At 41.0% G+C, this 21,695-nt stretch overlaps 1 protein-coding gene across 1 annotated transcript in view; it reads left to right on the plus strand.

Moving 5' to 3' along the window:
• The window catches only part of LOC311529499 (olfactory receptor 11A1-like), a gene marked incomplete at both ends in the record, with an annotated part of 35,405 nt that extends 23,890 nt beyond the window's left edge, over nucleotides 1–11,515 (plus strand). Inside the window, one exon of the mRNA XM_084645443.1 lies at nucleotides 10,583–11,515. Coding sequence (XP_084501569.1) covers nucleotides 10,583–11,515 — 933 coding nt within the window. The remainder of the gene's footprint in view (nucleotides 1–10,582) is intronic.
• Nucleotides 11,516–21,695: the final 10,180 nt, after the last annotated feature.

A 21,695-nucleotide genomic window follows, 5' to 3' on the forward strand; every position in this document is an offset into this window, starting at 1 on the left:
AGTGGTTCGGGACTATTTAGAAAAGCTGGACATGCACAAGTCCATGGGGCCGGATGCGCTGCATCCGAGAGAGCTAAAGGAGTCGGCGGATGTGCAGAGCCATTGGCCATTATCTTTGAAAACTCATGTTGATTGGGGAAGGTCCCGGATGAGTGGAAAAAGGCTAATGTAGTGCCCATCTCTAAAAAAGGGAAGAAGAAGGATCCTGGGAACTACAGGCCAGTCAGCCTCACCTCAGTCCCTGGCAAAAATCATGGAGCAGGTCCTCAAGGAATCAATTCTGAAGCACTTAGAGGAGAGGAAAGTGATCAGGAACAGTCAGCATGGATTCACCAAGGGCAAGTCATGCCTGACTAATCTAACTGCCTTCTATGATGAGATAACTGGCTCTGTGGATGAGGGGAAAGCAGGGGACGTGTTGTTCCTTGACTTTAGCAAAGCTTTTCACACAGTCTCCCACAGTATTCTTGCCAGCAAGTTAAAGAAGTGTGGGCTGGATGAATGGACTATAAGGTGGATAGAATGTTGGCTAGATCGTCGAGCTCAATGGGTAGCGATCAATGGCTCCATGTCTAGTTGGCAGCCAGTATCAAGTGGAGTGCCCCAAGGGTCGGTCCTGGGGCTGGTTTTGTTCAATATCTTCATTAATGATCTGGAGAATGGTGTGGATTGCACCCTCAGCAAGTTTGCAGATGACACTTAACTGGGAGGAGAGGTAGATACACTGGAGGGTAGGGATAGGATACAGAGGGATGTAGACAAATTGGAGGATTGGGCCAAAAGAAATCTGATGAGGTTCAACAAGGACAAGTGCAGAGTCCTGCACTTAGGATGGAAGAATCCCCTGCACCGCTACAGACTAGGGACCGAATGGCTCAGCAGGAGTTCTGCAGATATGGACCTAGGGGTTACAGTGGACGAGAAGCTGGATATGAGTCAACAGTGTGCCCTTGTTGCCAAGAAGGCCAATGGCATTTTGGGATGTATAAGAAGGGGCATTGCCAGGAGATCGAAGAACGTGATCGTTCCCCTCAATTGGACATTGGTGAGGCCTCATCTGGAGTACTGTGTCCAGTTTTGGGCCCCACACTACAAGAAGGATGTGAAAAACTTGGAAAGCATCCAGCGGAGGGGAACAAAAATGATTAGGGGACTGGAACACATGACTTATGAGGAGAGGCTGAGGGAACTGGGATTGTTTAGTCTGCAGAAGAGAAGATTGAGGGGGGATTTGATAGCTGCTTTCAACTACTTGAAAGGGGGTTCCAAAGAGGATGGCTCTAGACTGCTCTCAGTGGTAGCAGATGACAGAACAAGGAGTAATGGTCTCAAGTTGCAGTGAGGGAGGTTTAGGTTGGATATTAGGAAAAAACTTTTTTACTAGGAGGGTGGTGAAGCACTGGAATGCGTTACCTAGCGAGGTGGTGGAATCTCCTTCCTTTGAAGTTTTTAAGGTCAGGCTTGACAAAGCCCTGGCTGGGATGATTTAACTGGGAATTGGTCCTGCTTTGAGCAGGGGGTTGGACTAGATGACCTTCTGGGGTCCCTTCCAACCCTGATATTCTATGATTCTATGATTCTAAGCCCCAGCTAGGATGGTTTAGTTGGGGATTGTTCCTGCTTTGAGCAGGGGGTTGGACTAGATGACCTCCTGAGGTCCCTTCCAACCCTGATATTCTATGATTCTATGATTTTTTGATTGGAGTACAGTGGTCGACCGGAGATTGCTCTGCTGTCAATTTAGTGGGTCTTCATTAGACCCTCTAAATTGCACAGGACATGACATTTTTCACAGTCCTCATCGATGTAGCTAGGTCAACCTAATGTTTAGGTGTAGCCCAGGCTTGAGTGTGTAATCTTGGGAAAGTCCTTTCCCCTCCCAGTGCCTCTCCTCCTCCTCCCACCCTGTGTCTGCCTTGTCTATTTGGACTGTGAGTTCTTTGGGGCAGGGGCTGTCTCTCACTGTTTGTATGTACGATACTTAGTACAATGGAGCCCCAATCCCAGGTAGGGCTTCTAGGCACGACTATAATATACAATTTGTAATATAAAATAATCCAATCCCCCTCCACCACTGAACCCCTTAACGTCTTGTTCAGAGTTACAGAACACTTAAGAGTTACAAACAACCTCCATACCCGAGGTGTCTGTAACTCTGAAATTCTACTGTATACAATAATAATTGTGTTGGCCATGCAGAATTTTCCCCGTATGACTTTCTCGAGAAGAAACAGAACCTCAATAAATGACAAGACAAGCTATATTTTCATTGTCTTCCCGTGCTATTTTTAAAATGACAATTTTATCTCAGCATTGAAAAGCCTCTAAAATACACATGGAACATGGTGGCTTTTTTTGAAAGGCATGCACTGATTCACTGCTTTAGATGAGGGGGTTGATCACGGTAGTCAGGACCATGTGAAAGGGAGGGAAGACTTTATTCAGCTCTCTCCAAGTGTCAGCTGTCGGTGACAGATACACAATGATCAAGGTCCCTTGGAAGATGGTCACCACAATCAGGTGAGAGGAGCAGGTGGAGAAATCCTTTTTCCTCCCGGTGGTGGTCTTGATTCTCAGGATGCTGATGATGGTATAAATGTAGGAGGCCACAGATAGCAGAAATGGGGTAATGTCCCTACAGACACCAACACAAAGGTAACCGGCCTAACCTGGTGTGTATCACTACAGGAGAGTTTTAACATGGCCAATAGGTCATTGCAGCATTGCAACATTTTCATCAAAGATCTGGAAGAAAATACAAAATCATTGCTGATAAAATTTATAGAAGACACAAAGATTTACAGAGTGGTAAATCAAGATGAGGAAAAAGGCAGTCACACAGAGTGATCTGAAGCTTTTAGTAAGTTGGGCCTAGTCAAACAGAATATATTTTAAAAGAGAAAAAGGCAAAGTTTTCCAATATGGAATCCCAGACATATGTACAGAATGGGAGACTCTATCCAGGAAAAAAGGAGTGAGAAGGATTTAGAGGTCATAGTGGACAAAGAACTGAACAAAATTTCCTAGTGCAATGATATGAAAAACAGGGCTAATGTGATCCTTGCATGTATAAACAGGGGAGTAATGAGGAGGTGAGGATTTTATTTGCATATACGGCATTGGCTGAGACTGGTACTGGAATACTGCAACCAGTTTTGCATCCTTAGAAAGCATGATGAAAAAATGGGAGGGTGAAGAAAGAAAGAAAGAAAGAAAGAAAGAAAGAAAGAAAGAAAGAAAGAAAGAAAGAAAGAAAGAAAGAAAGAAAAACTCACACACACACACAAATGATCTATGGGTTGGAGAATATGCCCAACAGTGAGAGAGCTAGATAATTCAATAAAGATTGAGAGGGGAGTCGATCACAGGGAGAAATTACATTACTTTCACTGGGAGAAAATACTGAGTATGAAAGTGTTCTTTAATCTAGTGGAGAAAGGCATAACAAGAACCAATGGCTGGAAACTGAAGCCGGAAAAATCCAGATTAGAAATTAGGCACACTTTCTGATGTTGATTAATCAGTGGAACAAACTACCAAGGAAGAGTGAGATTCTTCATCTCTTGATGTCTTCAGATCAAGACTGAATTCTTGTTCGGAAGGTGCTCTAGTCAACATATTAGGCTTGAAGAATGGGGTACTTGAGTGAAATTTAATGGCAGGCCCTTTCAAAGTTTCTAAGAAGGCCTCGATATCATCGCCTGCCTTGTAGGTGGGGAACTTACTGGGCTGGGAAGTGGTACCTGGAGAAGGATTGCTAGGGTTTGTTGGTATATTCTGCGGAGCCCTTGCCTTCTCCATCTCCAGTTCATGCTTCCTCTCTTTTTCCTTCTCCTCCAGTTCTTTTTCCTTTGCCTCCATAGCTCTCCTGTGAGCAGCCGCTTAGTGTTGTTCTGCCTCTTTCGCTGCCTCTCTTTCTTTGTCCTTTGCCTCAATTTCTTTGTCCTTTGCCTCCATTTCCATCCGCATGAGTTCTATCTGTCTTTCATGTTTCTTTTGTTTTTGTCTCAGCCTCAAATCTGGCTAATTCCAGCTTTTGTTGAGCTGTGGAGTCTGTCATCCTAACCTCTCTGTTTTTAACTAACTTTACACCAGAGAGTTAGACAGAAAACCAAAACAAAGAAAAAAAGACTTGGCTTGTAAAATTTTGCTGTGCTGAATATGATACCTATATTCTCTGATAGTGATTGTCAGCCTACAGAGAAATCCTAAAAAAACAAACAAACCCTAACACCTTTGTCTCCAGGCAAATAGGCAGAAAACCCCTCTAGTTACTTTTAGGTAAAAAAAAAAGCTTCAGGTCTGTGAAGACTTGTGAATTTCCTTGCAGGAGGTTAACTACTCTGCCTTTAGGTAGAAAAAACTGCAATTCAGAAAAGATAATTCCCTTTTGTCTCTGTTCTGGCCCCAAAGCAAAGCAAAAAAAACCCCAAAACCCTTCCAACTATTTCCAGTTGGAGAGCTGCTTTCTAGCAGCCCAAAGGATTTTAAAAATGTCCTTTTAAAATCTGTTTTTCTGGTTCAAAAAATCTTAAATTGATCTCAAAATGATTTCAAGTTAACACCACCACTCTGCCACCATGTCAAGGTTCCTTCTCCACTCTGAACTCTAGGGTACAGATGTGGGGACCTGCATGAAAACCTCCTGAGCTTACTTTTACCAGCTTAGGTTAAAACTTCCCCAAGGTACAAACTATTTTACCCTTTGCCCTTGGACTTCCACTACCACCACCAAACTTTATCTGGGTTCCTGAAAAAAACGACCTTTTTTTCCAGCCTCCATCCCTAACCCCGAAGCCCCGTGCTGATCCATAGAGTATATGACTTTTACAGCCCATACTCCAATTTGTCCACATCCTTTCTGTAGTGGGTGGTTGAAAACTGGATGCAGTACTCCAGATGTGGCCTCACCAGTGCTGAATAGAGGTTATACATCTAGGACAAAGAAAAACTGGTCATACTTGCAGGATGGGGGACTTATACTGGAAAGAAGTGACTCTGCTTATCAAAAAGAAACCCTGACAATCCTTTTTTCTTTTAGCTCCCCCAACCAAAAAAATTTTTTTTGTCAAAATAAAATATATTTAGGGTTTTCCAGATGAAAATATTAGGGGTTTGGTTGAAAACCAAGACATTTCAGCTGAAAACAAAAGTTGTGTTTGGACTGAAAATGTTTGGTTTTCAGATTTTTCAGTTAAGAGGGTTTTTTTGTTTCTTTCTTTGTTTGTTATTTGGTAGTTATGGGGTTTTTTGCAAGCAAAAAAGGGATTTCTGTGTTTTTTGTCAATCCAAGATAACACAAGATTTCTGTGTTTTTTGTCAATCCAAATTTTGCATCTTAATATGGCTTCATAGAATTATAAATGCTGAGTTTCATGTCATTTTAAACTTAGAGATTTTAGCTGAGATTTTCAAAGCTGCCTTGCTGATATGGATACTCAAATCCCATTAAATCTAATGGGAATTGGGGGCCCATTCTCCTAGGCAGCTTGGAAACCCTCAAATTTTAAGGATCAAAGGTTTGCACTGTACTTTTAGGATTGCTGCTTTAATATATGTTCATTGAGACCTAGTCCTAAATATTCCAACCACCCTTGTGGCTGGCACATCCAGAACTGAACAGGGAGTGTTAAGGGCTAAATATATGAACCAGTACAGAATGAGCTAAAAAGCCAAACCTTTGTAAGTATGGGCTGTAAAAGTCATATACTCTATGAATTAGCACGGGGCTTCGGGGTTAGGGACGGAGGCTGGTAATATACACTCATGAGTGGGTCATACCAACACATACATATGAGTAACTTTTCTCAGTTACATAGAATCATAGAATCATAGAATCATAGAATATCAGGGTTGGAAGGGACCCCAGAAGGTCATCTAGTCCAACCCCCTGCTCAAAGCAGGACCAATTCCCAGTTAAATCATCCCAGCCAGGGCTTTGTCAAGCCTAACCTTAACAACCTCTAAGGAAGGAGATTCTACCACCTCCCTAGGTAACTCATTCCAGTGTTTCACCACCCTCTTAGTGAAAAAGTTTTTCCTAATATCCAATCTAAACCTCCCCCACTGCAACTTGAGACCATTACTCCTCGTTCTGTCATCTGCTACCATTGAGAACAGTCTAGAGCCATCCTCTTTGGAACCCCCTTTCAGGTAGTTGAAAGCAGCTATCAAATCCCCCCTCATTCTTCTCTTCTGCAGGCTAAACAATCCCAGCTCCCTCAGCCTCTCCTCATAAGTCATGTGTTCCAGTCCCCTAATCATTTTCGTTGCCCTTCGCTGGACTCTCTCCAATTTATCCACATCCTTCTTGAAGTGTGGGGCCCAAAACTGGACACAGTACTTCAGATGAGGCCTCACCAATGTCGAATAGAGGGGAACGATCACGTCCCTCGATCTGCTCGCTATGCCCCTACTTAAACATCCCAAAATGCCATTGGCCTTCTTGGCAACAAGGGCACACTGCTGACTCATATCCAGCTTCTCGTCCACTGTCACCCCTAGGTCCTTTTCCGCAGAACTGCTGCCTAGCCATTTGGTCCCTAGTCTGTAGCTGTGCATTGGGTTCTTCCGTCCTAAGTGCAGGACCCTGCACTTATCCTTATTGAACCTCATCAGATTCCTTTTGGCCCAATCTTCCAATTGGTCTAGGTCCTTCTGTATCCTATCCCTCCCCTCCAGCGTATCTACCACTCCTCCCAGTTTAGTATCATCCGCAAATTTGCTGAGAGTGCAATCCACACCATCCTCCAGATCATTTATGAAGATATTGAATAAAACCAGCCCCAGGACCGACCCTTGGGGCACTCCACTTGATACCGGCTGCCAACTAGACATGGAGCCATTGATCATAGTCTATTGAAAGTGCTTGTAAGCCTGAGTCCATAGGCTGTAAAGAATCTCTGCAGAGCTCGACATAGAGATGATGTTGATAACTTAACAGCACCTTGACATTTAAATTGAGATCCACAAAATTCACTACATGAGCTCTAAAAGTGTTTGTGATTTTGGTCAGTCTGAGTTTGCATGTTCCTGTGACTAAATAAAGTCACAAATATTGAGTTTCCTGCAGGATTAAATGTACAGATTTTAGCTGGGATTTTTAGAGATGCCCACATGATGTGGTTGGAACTGTGTGTTCGTATCTGCTGGGCAACTTTGAAAATATGAGCCTTTAAATGACTCGATAATGCCAACAGTTTGTAGAAGTAATGCTGTGCACACTTTATAGAGCTTGGGACAAGGAGTCAGAAAACCTGGGCTCCTTTTCTAGAGCTACCACTGACTTTTAGCACTGTCACTTCCCTGCTATGTGACTCAGTTTCCACTCCCACCTTTAATCCATTTAGATTGTACTCTCAGCACGGCAGGATCTGTTTTTTACTATGTGCACGCACAGGACTTAGCACAATGGGGCCCTAGTCTCAGCTGAGATCTCTTGGTATTAAACCAATAATAAGAAAAATATAGAAACCATACTGAGATAACATACTTTGCCTTTGATCAGTGGACAAGGGTCGTATGAGAGATTCAGAGCCCTTTAAGGGATGGGACGTCCATTCCCCTTCCTTCTAATGGAAATTAGGCATCTAACTCCCTTGGGCAACTCTGAAAATCTCAACCTGAATGTTACTGTGAAAAGATAATCCCCCCACCCCCCACAAAACTGGGATTGGGTCGGCTGACATGCATTGCTCCCATAATTTCAAAATGTTTCATTTCAATTTTGACCTTTTTATTTTTTACAATAAGTTAAAATAAATTTCAATGTGAAATGCAAAAATGCAAATGTGGCTGCAACAATAATTGGAAGCTTTTCATTTAGGAAATGTTGAGACGAGGTGTTTGGACAAGCTCAGTCATTTTGGATTCCCAACACAAGGAAGTGTGTCAAAACTTTCTCTTCTGAAAGAACAGTGTCAGTGTTGATAAGCTGGCATTCTCCAGTGGAAAACAAACGTTTTTAAAAAAGAGTCTGGACCATCTCTATATCTAACGATAAATAAAATGGCTGATTTTTTCAAAAGAACAAAAGGGAGGACTGTGTTCAAATCCCACATGGAAACCCCTGCCATTGTTATTGCCGCCATCAGCTAAAATGTCAAGGGAGGTTTCCCCTTCTCCCACAACGAATAAATAAGGAATTAGGAGAGACGCTGACATTCAATAGACGGATAGAAGGCAAAATGAATGCAGCTGGGTAGCAGAACTGACACATATAGTCAAGCATAGGCAAAACTCCTTATTGAACGATCTCACCTGAACATAGTCGCTGACTCCATGGGTGCTCCTCCAGAGGAAGCCGGCACCCATGCATCATAATGATGAGGAGGAGGATGGAAGATAGACAGCAGAACCCATATCCTGGTGTCAATACTATGAGTGAAGAGTTCACATCAGAGATTTTGGCTGGTAATACCTCCTTCTTAAAGGTAAACCAATTTACAGATTTATGGAATTTAAGGACAGAAAGAACCATTATGGTCATCTAGTCTGACCTCCTGCATAATACAGGCAAGATAATTTCAGCCAGTGATTCTTGCATAGAATGACAACTTCTGGTTGAAATTAGGGCATACCTTTAAGAAACATATTCAGTCATGACTTTTATAACTTTAAGTGACAGAGACTATATCACATCCCTTTGTAAGTAGTTCCAGTTTTCTATCCTCTTTAGGGAAGATAAAAGATTTGATAGATCATCTTGCGGAATCCTTTGTTTCCACTGCAACATTTGCCCCTCTAAGTTGGAAACCACTATAGACTCTGATTCAGGAAGGTACTTAAACATATGCATAACTTTAAGCTTATGAGCAATCCCATGTAAGTTAATCGGACTGCTCCTGTGCTAAAAGCTAAGTGCAAGTTGAGTATCTTCTTGAATTGGGGTCATAATACTTTAGACAGAAAGGAGTCATAACCTTTTTTTTGACATTTCCTTCACCAGGGAGTAGCAGATGTAAATCACTGTGTTGATTTAGAGTCAGTATTAGCAAGAGGGAAAGTAGAAGGGGTTTCATAGGAATGTCTTCCTCCATTATTGGTTTGGAACTGAATTCCATTGAGCGTTTGAAGTCAGGATGAAGAAAGAGTCAGAGGTTAGAAATATGGGTAGAAAAGGAGAAAACAAAATTCAGCCTGGGAAGATGCAGGCAATTCATAGAGGGACAGCCAAAATGAATATGTATTGAATTGGAGGGTCTCATAAATATAAAGGGAGGGTAAACACCTTTAAAATCCCTCCTGACCAGAGGAAAAAGCCTTTCACCAGTAAAGGGTTAAGAAGCTAGGATAACCTCGCTGGCACCTGACCAAAATGACCAATGAGGAGACAAGATACTTTCAAAGCTGGAGGGGGTGGAGAGGAGAAACAAAGGTTCTCTCTGTCTGTGTGATGCTTTTGCCGGGGACAGAACAGGAATGGAGTCTTAGAACTTAGTAAGTAATCTAGCTAGAGATGCATTAGATTCTGTTTTATTTAAATGGCTGATAAAACAGCTGTGCTGAATGGACTGTAGATTCCTGTCTGTGTGTCTTTTTGGAACTTAAGGTTTTGCCTAGAGGGATTCTCTATGTTTTGAATCTGATTACCCTGTAAGGTATTTACCATCCTGATTTTACAGAGGTGATTCTTTTACTTTTTCTTCAATTAAAATTCTTCTTTGAAGAACCTGATTGCTTTTCCCTTGTTCTTAAGATCCAAGGGTTTGGGTCTGTGGTCACCTATGCAAATTGGTGAGGATTTTTATCAAGCCTTCCCCAGGAAAGGGGGTGTAGGGTTTGGGGAGGATTTTGGGGGGAAAGACGTTTTCAAGCGGGCTCTTTCCCTGTTATATATTTGTTAGATGCTTGGTGGTGGCAGCAATAAAGTCCAGGGACAAAAGGTAAAATAGTTTGTACCTTGGGGAAGTTTTAACCTAAGGTGGTAAAAATAAGCTTAAGGGTTTTTTTCATGCAGGTCCCCACATCTGTACCCTAGAGTTCAGATTGGGGAAGGAACCTTGACAGAGGGCAAAACCTGGAAAGCGGTAATAATGAAAGATATCTATCTGTGTTCATCTGCCTCACTATACTTCACTTCCAACAATTACTCTCTCTCTCTGCTCATTCATTCTTGAGTGTGTGTCACTCTGTCTCTCTCTTTGTCAGTCTGCCTATCCATTCTTCTGTCCATCGATCTCAATCTATCTCTGTTTGTCTGACTTCCCATTCTTTGATTCAAACAACCTCTCTCTCTCTCACATGATCATTCCTGCGGTGTCTGAGTGCCTTATCAAAGGACAAAAAAGTGGACATGCATTTTCAGTATAATTGAGTTACCAATAAAGCCAGTAATGGTTTTTGTAGAGACACTGAGCCTCCATATGATTGCCATTAGGAGAGATCCGAGTGAAAACGCCACAAGAAAAAATAAAAACAAAATTTGGAACACATGTAAACCAATTTTGTATAAAACTGATCTCCTTGCAATACTAGTTGATACTTAGTTAATACTAAACATACTATAAAGTTTCTTTTCTTCCCCCAGCTTCACTTCCAGACCCATGCAGAAGCTGGAAATCAAACGCCCATCACAAAATTAATCCTGCTGGGATTTGGGGATCTCCCTGAACTACAGATTCTTCTCTTCCCGCTGTTCCTAGTGATCTACTTTGTGACCATGTCTGGGAACATCCTCATCGTTGTTCTAATTGTTGCTAACCAACACCTGCACACCCCCATGTACTTCTTCCTGGGGAACCTGTCCTGCTTGGAGATCGGCTATACCTCCACCATCCTGCCCAGGATGCTGGCCAGTCTCCTGACAGGGGACAGAACCATTTCTGTTAGCGGGTGCATCATGCAATTTAATTGGTTCAGCTCCCTGGTAGCTGTAGAATGTGCTCTCCTAGCAGTGATGTCTTATGATCGGTACTTAGCAATATGTAAACCCCTGCACTATGCAATGCAGATGAATGTCAGCTTGTGTCTCCAGATGGTATCTTTGTCTTGGATTAGTGGCTTTCTGGCTAGCACTGTCACAACATCTTTGTTAGCACAGTTCACTTTCTGCGGCCCAAATGAAATTGATCATTTCTTCTGTGATTTCACCCCTCTGATCAAACTCTGCTGCAGTGACACCAGCCAGATGGAACTTGTGACCTTCATACTCTCCTCCATCTTCACCCTTCCCACATTCCTATTAACTGTGATATCCTACATTTCTATCATCGCCTCTATCCTGAGAATCCCTTCCACCACCAAGAGGCAAAAAGCCTTTTCCACCTGCTCTTCTCACCTCATTTTGGTGACAATTTTCTATGGAACACTAATGATTGTCTACATGCTACCAGATCGTGCTACAGTGGGAAACCTGAACAAAGTATTCTCTGTCTTCTACACAGTCCTGACTCCCATGGTCAACCCCCTCATCTACAGCCTGAGAAACAAGGAGGTGAACAGGGCCCTGAGGAAAGCTCTTGTGAAATGTGTGCCTTTCCCACAAAAATCAGTAAAGGCAAACTCGATTTGCTAACATTTGCATGAAATGGAGGTACATAAGAATGGCCATACTGGGTCAGACCCAAGGTCCATCTAACCCAGTATCCTGTCTTATCACAGTGGCCAATGCCAGGTGCCCCAGAGGGAATGAACAGAACAGGTAACCATTAAGTGATACCTGTTGTGTCTCCTGTTGTGTCACCCATTCCCAGCTTTTGGCAAACAGAGGCTAGGGACACCATCCCTGCCCAATCAGAGCTCAGCATGCTGTGCCCCATCCCTTAACACCCACCCCTCTGGTAAACTCTTGTTCATGTGTGTGGTCCTTAGTTATATGTGTTTTTTCCTATGAAAATAATAAAAAAATGTAATTTTCTGCAAAAAATATGACATTTTTAATATTTTTTCAAAGAAAATCACATTTAAAGGATTCTTAAAATGTTTCATTTATCCACTGTTTGGTAAATGAAAAGAATTAATAGCCATTTCTATAATATGTTCAACAAAATGAAAAAAATGGATTGAAAAAATTGTACAAAAACTATTGAAATAAACTTGTTTTTAACTCCTTGAAATGAAAATATTCCCGATTTTTTTATTTTGTCTTAACACAATATTTTCTCTAAATGTGCAAATTCATGAGGGAAGAAAACCTTGTTCTCACTATGTCTTTGGGTCAGGAAATCACTCTTTTCCTTTAACAATTTACCTTGCAGGTCAGTTCCAATACAGTGAAGAATTATCTATCTTTCTATAGATTTTAAGGGCAAATGAGGCCATTACAATCATCTAGTCTGCATACTATATGGAATATAATTTCTCTCAGTACTTCCTACATTAGTCTTGCTTTAGATTCATAGATACTAAGGTCAGAAGGGACCATTATGATCATCTAGTCTGACCTCCTGCACAGCGCAGGCCACAGAATCTCACCCACCCACTCCTGCAAAAAACCTTACCTATGTCTGAGCTATTGAAGTCCTCAAATCATGGTTTAAAGACTTCAAGGAGCAGAAAATCCTCCAGCAAGTGACCTGTGCCCCATGCTACAGAGGAAGGCGAAAAACCTCCAGGGCCTCTTCCAATCTGCCCTGGAGGAAAATTCCTTCCCGACCCCAAATATGGCGATCAGCTAAACCCTGAGCATATGGGCAAGATTCACCAGCCAGATACTTTAAACACTTCAGGTGATAGAAATCCATCACATCCCTGGATAAGTAGTTCCAATTGTTACTTAATCTCACTGTTGAAGAGATATTACTTATTTACAGTTTGAATTTCTCTAGAATAAGCTTCCATCCATTGGATATTTTGACACATTGTGTGCAAGATTAGCCATTTAATCAATGTATCTAACTGTCTGACAAAGCTGGTTGATTTTTTTCCCAATAGGGAAAATTAGCATCAGTAAATTTTGACTTTAAATTTTTAAAAAAGGGCAAAAAACTACCAAGAAGTGAAAATATTTCAGCTCTAAAACAAAAGTATATACATTTTTTTTGGATTTTCTGATGAAAATTTAATTTTCTGTGAAAAATTTAGTTTTAACCAAAACTCCAATTTTCCATTTTTTTGAGAAGCTCTATCTATCTACCAAATAAAATTGTACAATGCTGATTCCACAGTAATATATAGATTAAAGGTTTCAGAGTGGTAGCCGTGTTAGTCTGCATCAGCAAAAACAATGAGGAATCTTTGTGGCACCATAGAGACTAACACATTTATTTGGGCATAAGCTTTCATGGGCGAGAGCCCACTTCATCAGATGTATCTGTGACAAGGTGCCACAAGGACTCCTTGTTGTTTTTGCTGTATAGATTAAAATGTCACTGAAACTTTTGTGGAAAATGGAAACATTTCAAAGTTGGGGACAGCTTTTCATGGAAAGCTGAATTTTCAAGATAAGCTGTTTTTCACTGGAAAAACATTCTTCTCGAAAAATTTTGATCATATCTATTTTATTTCAAGATTTCATGACATAACGCTCCCCAGGCCACTGTAATTTTGAATGGGGTGATAGGAAATTAAAATATATTTTTCTGTGAGAGGTTGATTTTAAATGAAAATATGATTGTTGTTTCAAATTTCTGAGGTATCTGAAATTATACAGGAAGTCCTGGGGTGGGGAAGGGGCATCGAAGAAGTGGGGACAGAGTGTAAGTGAAGAGATAAAAAGTGTCTGATTGATCTTCTGACACTGAATTTTTGCACATCAGTGAAATAAATAAAAAGAGGAACATAAATAATGCCAATTCCAAAATGTGTGCACTGACACATGTAGTTGTATAAAGATATCTATCTCTCTACACATACATGTCTGTGTGCATGTATAGATAGAAAACAGGTCCTTAAAAATATAATGAAATTAAATGTTATGTAGCTATGTTATGTGAATATTTGTATTCATGGATATGTAATATTTTAGCACTAATGTTAATAATAATAATAAATATTTAATATTTCCCTTCAAAAATGTCCATCTTTGAAATGAAAATAACCCCTAAAATACAGACAAGATTTTCAAAAATATTCATTCTCTACAAAAATATCATGACATTTTTATCATGTTTAAGAGAAAATACCATTTAAAGGGTTATCAAAATGTTTCATTTACATGGTATTTTGTAAATGACAAAAGTTCAACAGTCATTTCAATATTGTTTAAAAAACATTGAGAAGAAAATTGTGTTAAAACTCTAGAAAACTATTGAAATAAACTCTTTTAAACCTTTGGAAATGTGCAGATTCTTGCAATTTTGAATTTTTTCCTAATTTTTTTTCTCTTATTGGTCATAAGTAGGGCCCTACCAAATTCACGGTCCCTTTTTGGTCAATTTCATGTTCACAGGATTTTAAAAATCATAAATTTCATAATTTCAGCTATTCAAATCTGAAATTTCTCAGTGTTGTAGTTGGAGGGGTCCTGACCCAAAAAGGAGTTGTGGGGTGGTCACGGGGTTATTGTGGGGGGCAGGTTAGGGTACTGCTACCCTGACTTCTGGGCTGCTGCTGACAGTGGAGCTACCGTCGGAGCTGGGCAGCTGGAGAGCGGGGGGCTGCTGGCCGGGAGCCCAGCTCTGAAGGCAGGGTCACCACCATCACAGAAGTAAGGGTGGCATGGAATGGTATTGCCACCCTTAATTCTGTGCTGCTGATGGTGGGGTGCTACCTTCATATCTGGGTGCCCAGCCAAAAGCTGCTGCTCTCTGGCTGCTCAGCTCTGAAGGCAGTGCACACAAAAAGCACACAAAAGACCAGATTTCACAGGGGGATACCAGATTTCACAATCCATGATGCCTTTTTCATGGCCGTGAATTTGTTAGGGCCCTAGTCATAAGAACATAAGAATGGCCATGCTAGATCAGACCATTGTTCAGTCTAGCCCAGTATCCTGTCTTCTGACAGTGGCCAATTGCCAGTTGCCCCAGAGGGAATGAACAGAATAGGTAATCAAAATTATGGTCAAAATTAATTGGGGGAAAAAACGTGTCTCAGTATATCTTCGCATCAGGAATGCTCTCTTTTCTTCTACTCTAAATTACCTTGCATAATAGTAATAACACTGTAAAGAATGACCTATCAATCTATCTATCGATCTATCCCTCCACACATTCATCTATCGATCTACCAACCTCTCTAACAATCTGTCTGTCATCATCATAATCTACTCCAGATTCTCTCTCTCTCTTTAAAATAAAATAAAATAAAATATTCTCTCTCCCCTATTCCTTGTTGTTTCATAGATACAAACCTCTTGTATTTTAGACACATCAATAAAATTAATTAATTAATTAATTAATTAAAATTAATATTTTTCTTTCACTATAGTCTTCTAAAAAGGACCTGGTATTGAGAGAACAGGGATCCAAATACACCACCATGTATCACAGACCCTGGTGTAAATCCAAGTCCCCATCAGAACTGGACAAACACAACTTGCTAACCATCAGTGGTCTGAAAGGATAGTGTACGTTACATCACCACACAACAAACCAGTTGCATTACAAAAGAGGAAGCTTGAGATTCCTTCATGTTTCCTTCCTGCCAGGGGGTTTAATAGGCATATAGCTTGTGTTATGGATGGCCAAAGTTTGTAAGAGGAGTGTGATGGGGTTACCTGGTTAATATTCATATTGGATTTTGAACACAGGGTAGGATGTTCTGCATATGTAAATGAAGTAGAAGCAGTCAAACATAGACATTATCTTAGTACCCATTATTACTCTTGTTGCTACTACTACATTTACTTGGACACCTCACAGCAGGAGTTATTCAGTGGTACTAAAGGGGGCAAAAGTTTCTATGGTTTCATAAAGGCTTAGGCTATAAGGGACCATTAGCTCATCCATTCTGCCCTTCTGTTATCATAGGTCATTACGTTTCACCCACATACTAAACAATGATTTCAATTAAACTAAAGGTATTTCAGCCCTCAGAAGACTAAGCTGTTGTATGCCACAGGCACAGAACAGGAACATAAGAATGGCCATACTAGATCAGACCATTGTTCAGTCTAGTCCGGTATCCTGTCTTCTGACAAAAAGAAAAGGAGGACTTGTGGCACCTTAGAGACTAACCAATTTATTTGAGCATAAGCTTTCGTGAGCTACAGCTCACTTCATCGGATGCAGATGAAGTGAGCTGTAGCTCACGAAAGCTTATGCTCAAATAAATTGGTTAGTCTCTAAGGTGCCACAAGTACTCCTTTTCTTTTTGCGAATACAGACTAACACGGCTGTTACTCTGAAACCTGTCTTCTGACAGTGGCCAATGCCAGGTGCTTCAGAGGGAATGAACAGAACAGGGCAATTAGTGAATGATCCATCCCCTGTCATCCAATCCCAGTTCCTGGCAGTTGGAGGTTTAGGGACACCTAAATCATGGGGTTAAGTCCCTGACTGTTTTGGCTAATAGCCATTGATGGACCTATCCTCCATAAACTTATCTCAATCTTTTTTTAACCCAGTTATATTTTGGCCTGGCAATGTCCCCTGACAATGAGTTCCATAGTTGATTGTATGTAATGTGAAAAAGTACTTCCTTTTGTTTGTTTTAAACCTGCTGCCTCTTAATTTCATTGGGTGATCCTTAGTTCTTGTGTTATGTGAAGGGGTAAATAGACTTAGGTGCTATGAATGGTTGAGGTCCCTGTGGCAGGGAATTGATCAGCTGAGATGTGACCATTTGATCCTAGCAGGTGATCCACACTCCATGCTGAAGAGAAAGGTGAAATCCCATGAGGTCCCTGCAAATCTGACCTGGAGGAAAGGCCTTCCAAATCCCAAATGTGGTGACCAGTTAGCCCCAGCCAGGCACCTACAGCAAGCCTTCAGACCGTTGCTTCAACCCTGAGAATGAAAAGGGTGCAGGGCACGCCCATACACTCCTGCACTGGATACAGGAGGATGGTATGGGCCCAGGAGGAGATCAGTCATAGCCCCTTACCAGAGAAGCACTATATCGGTCAGAATCAGCCTCTTGGTCTAATCCAGGAGCTAAGCTCATGGTGAGGACACGATTAAGCCATTTACTAATTATACTACTACTGCTTCTGTGACTTATTCCACCATCATCACCACAACCTGAACCCATGTTACTACTGCTTTTCTTCTTCTAGCTTGCATCCCACCTAAACAGAGTCAGCTCTTCAAGTCCTTCTTCTCCATTCCAGTCTGTCTTGAAGCAGTTCCTCTGAAACTTTTCAGCTAACCAGATCCTTTTGTAGGACATCCATCCATCTAGCTTTGGATCATCATTCTGTTACCCTCCTCTTCTAAGTTCAACAGGCTGTTTCCCATCTGTTCTTCCAATTTTCCTTTCACACGCCCAAATCATCTAAACCTGGATTCTCTTAGCTTTTCTATAATCAGTACCGTCTTCACACTTCCTCTAATTTGTTCGTTCCAAGCATAGACCATTCTTATACCTCCAAGCATCCACCTTAACAATTTCATTTCCACTTTATTCAAGATCTGCTCTAGTCTCTAGTAACTTATGTCACTACTATTGTTAATTCAACAGAAGTTTTGCTTTTGACTTTAATGGGGCCCAAATTTCTTGCCAACACTCTCCATGTAAGTTGGACAATTGCTCTGCCCTGACTCCTCTTCCATGTCCCCAGCCAACACCTTCTTCCTTTCTCTTTGGCAGAGCTTTAATGAGGCCTCTAGAGCCTGTGGTGTGTTAGCTGAGACACATGGAAGCCTATTATTTGTACATACCCTAGCAAGGCAGCTTTGATCATATATCCTAATGCAGAAAAGCTACAGCAACATGTGGCCATAAAAAGAAATACTGTATTGTTCTGAGGCTGTGATGGACTTTCTGTGACCTCTAACCTCTGGGCCTCTGGGTGTTTCTCTAGTGGGAAAAAAAAAGAATCAACTACACATGTTTAATTTCCATGAGGACCCACTGATTACTTCTTGGGGGTCACTAAACAATGGCAGTGGCTTCAACAGTGCCTGCGTCCTGGTGACATCAGTGTTTCATGATGCTACCCTAGTCACAATCACTGCAAAGCAATGGTCGCGAACCCAGCATGACATCACTCACAGCTTGGTTCAAACACAAACCAACTCACCAGCTCTCTGAGCCTGAACCAGACTGATCTAAACTGCCCATTTTTTGATAGCTCGCTACATCAGGTGTAGCCAGCTGTGTAAGTCTGGAAGCGTCTGCTCTTTAACTATGATAACTAAGGGCAGTTCTGGTTGCTTTGAAACATCACAGCAGAGCCTCTTTCAGGGTACCTCCCTGGTGAACACCAAAATGTATATAAATGGGTGCCTTTTGTCACTTGGAGAATTGTGCTGAAGCAGAAGCAATTTGCTCCCAAGCAGGTAAGTTAGAGGGGAATGGATAAAATTTATATATATATATAAAATTATAAAACCTGAAAACAGATGAATTTTCAGGTTTTGGGTGGAAATTTTGGAGGTTTGGTTGCAAAAGTACCCCCAAAAATGCTTTGTGAGATTTTTTTGTTTTTCAATGAACAGTTGAAATTTTCCACAAGGGAAAAATACAACAAAAAACCCCCACCAAACCCAAAACATTTTTTCACCTGTCCAACTTGAAAGGTTTACATTTCGACTGGAATGTCTGAAAAAAATAATCTATGCTTTTAATTGCCAATGGGAAATAAGTATCTAAATCCTCTAGATGGCTTAATAAATTATAGCCAACATGTTTTATCTGTTTCTATATTTTTGGGTCATGTCCTTGTATATATATATATACATATGCGTGTTTGCATTTGTAGGTTTCTGCATCCTTGTGTATATATGTGAATAGAATTGTGCTTTTGCATTTGATTGCATTTTTGGTGATTACGATCACATGTTCATATGCTTGTGTGCATCATTGTTTTTATGTTCACATGTGTATAAACTGGTCTATTGGATAGGGGAGGAGCAATAGATATGATATATTTTGATTTTAGTAAGCCGTTTGATGCAGTCCTCCATGACTTTTTCATAAGCAAACCAGGGAAATGTGATCTACATTAAATTACTATAATATGAGTAAAAAACTGATTGAAAGGCTGTACTGAAAAGGTACATCCACACAGCAAAAAAACTAACCCTGTGTCTGCAAGTCTCAGAGCCTGTATCTATAGACTTGGGCTTGCGGGGATTATGCTATGGCATTAAAAATAGCCATGTAGACTACCAGTTTGAAGCTCAGGGAGAGGAATGGGTTTCAGAGCCTGACCTCCAGCCCAAGCCAGAATGTCTACATGGCTATTTTTATTGTTGCAGAATGAACCCTACAAGACCAAGTCTGCAGACCCAGGTTCTGAGACTCACTGCTGCTGGGTAGTTTTTGGTGTGTTTTTGTTTTGTTTTGTTTTTGCCATTTAGATGTATCCAAAGAGTAGTTATCAATGGTTCTCTGTTAAACTGGGAGAATGTATCTAGTGGGGTCCCAAAGGGATCTGTCCTGGGTCTGATATTATCCAATATTTTCATTAATGATTTGGATAATGGAGTGGAGTGTATGCTTATAAGATCTGCAGATGACACCAAGCGGGAAGTCTTTGCAAGCACTTTGGAGGACAGGATAAGCATTCAAAATGACCTTGACAAACTGGAGATTTCATCTGAAATCAACAAGATGAAATTCAATAAAGGCAAATGCAAAGTTAGGAAGAAAAAATCAAATGCACAATTATGGCTAAAAAGGATCTGGGGGTTAGAGTGGATCACAAATTGAATTTGCGGAAAAAACAGCTAATATTCTGTGGTGTATTAACAGGAGTGTCGTATGTAAGATACAAGAAGTAATTATATCAGCACTAGTGAGGCCTCAGCTGGAGTACTGTGTGTAGGGCTTAAGAAAGATGTGCACAAAGTGGAGAGAGTCCAATGGAGAGCAATGAAAATGATCAAAGGGTTTAGCAAATCTGAGTTGTGAGGAAAGGTTAAAAAAACTGGGCGTGTTCACGCTTGAGAAAAGACGACCGAGGGGGGGACCTGAGAACAGTCTTCCAATATGTGACGGGCTGTTTCAAAGAGGATGGAAATCAAAAGATATGCTCCAGAAATATGCATTGAAGCTAGTTACCTTTATAATACATTTTGATAAGTTACAAAACGCTATACATCATGAAAATCCAACCCACCAGTTTGTAACAGCTCCATAACTTGCTGCTTTGTTCTATACTTTTCTCATCTCTGTTTTGGATACTACATTCCAAACCAGTTGCTCAAAGAATGGCCACCTGAAAGGCAATTGCCCATCAATTTTGATAACACATGGCTAGAGGCATCAGCTTGTCCTTTGTCTTTGAGAAACCAGTCTACCCCCTCTTGCTGTCCAGAGGACCCTGTTTACTATTTATATGTAAACTGAGGTAAACATGCATTTCTTTGTTTTGGGCTATGTGCTTTTGAACATGGGCTTATAACATCATAGAGGGGGATTTCATAATTTGACATATCATTTTGCTACATACATTTCACCAGAATAGTATTGACCAGCAAGTTATTAGTTTTCAAATGATACCTCACAAGGCATAAGTTGTACCAAGATTACTGCAATAGAGGGGTGCATTCGGTCACACAACCCTTTTGCATTTGCGTTCCATGAACATATGAGCACACAAGGCCAGACCCACACCTCATATAAACTGATGTAGCTGCATTAATGCCGGTGGAGCTATTGTGATTTATATCAGCTGAGGACATGACCCTTAAGATTAACAAGCTGAAATACAGCCCAGGAGACAAAGTTAAATGATACCTTTAAGCCTCAACTTATAGTACATGCCAGGCTAGGCAGTCATCCAATGAAGGGTGGAGGAAACACCGCCAGAGAAATGTAACAGAACAGCACTGTGTAAATTTTGAGTAACACACTTTCTGAGAATGATCTGGAGACAAAATATTCTTTACTGATGAACTCTATGAGCACTTTTATATCATGAATATATTGGAGAATTTTTGTTTCTGTTCTCAGACAATTCAAAAAAGAAAGTAATAGAAATGATGAAAAGCTGCAATTCATGAAATAACTTCTTTGTTCTGTGTTATTCAATCCTCTCGAGAAATGCCAGTGGTGGAGAATTGGCCAACAGACCATACAAGTGGGCGTTGATTTAAAAAAATGGAAGTTAGAGGGCCAGTGTTACCTCACATTTCATTTAATGTCTGCGTTAATTATCTGAAAGGGGCATGTTAATGAAATACCCAAAGTATTTTCAAATACATCTCTGAATGACATACACGACAGAAGGAAACAGACAGAGCTAGAGGTTAGCAACACGGACAGAAAAATCTATCTATCTATCTATCTATCATAGAATCATAGAATCATAGAATATCAGGGTTGGAAGGGACCCCTGAAGGTCATCTAGTCGAACCCCCTGCTCAAAGCAGGACCTATTCCCAGTTAAATCATCCCAGCCAGGGCTTTGTCAAGCCTGACTTTAAAAACCTCTAAGGAAGGAGATTCTACCACCTCCCTAGGTAACGCATTCCAGTGTTTCACCACCCTCTTAGTGAAAAAGTTTTTCCTAATATCCAATCTAAACCTCCCCCACTGCAACTTGAGACCATTACTCCTCGTTCTGTCATCTGCTACCATTGAGAACAGTCTAGAGCCATCCTCTTTGGAACCCCCTTTCAGGTAGTTGAAAGCAGCTATCAAATCCCCCCTCATTCTTCTCTTCTGCAGGCTAAACAATCCCAGCTCCCTCAGCCTCTCCTCAT

Source organism: Lepidochelys olivacea (genome assembly GCF_965140295.1).
Source record: "Lepidochelys olivacea isolate rLepOli2 genome assembly, chromosome: 13".
NCBI lineage: Eukaryota > Metazoa > Chordata > Testudines > Cheloniidae > Lepidochelys > Lepidochelys olivacea.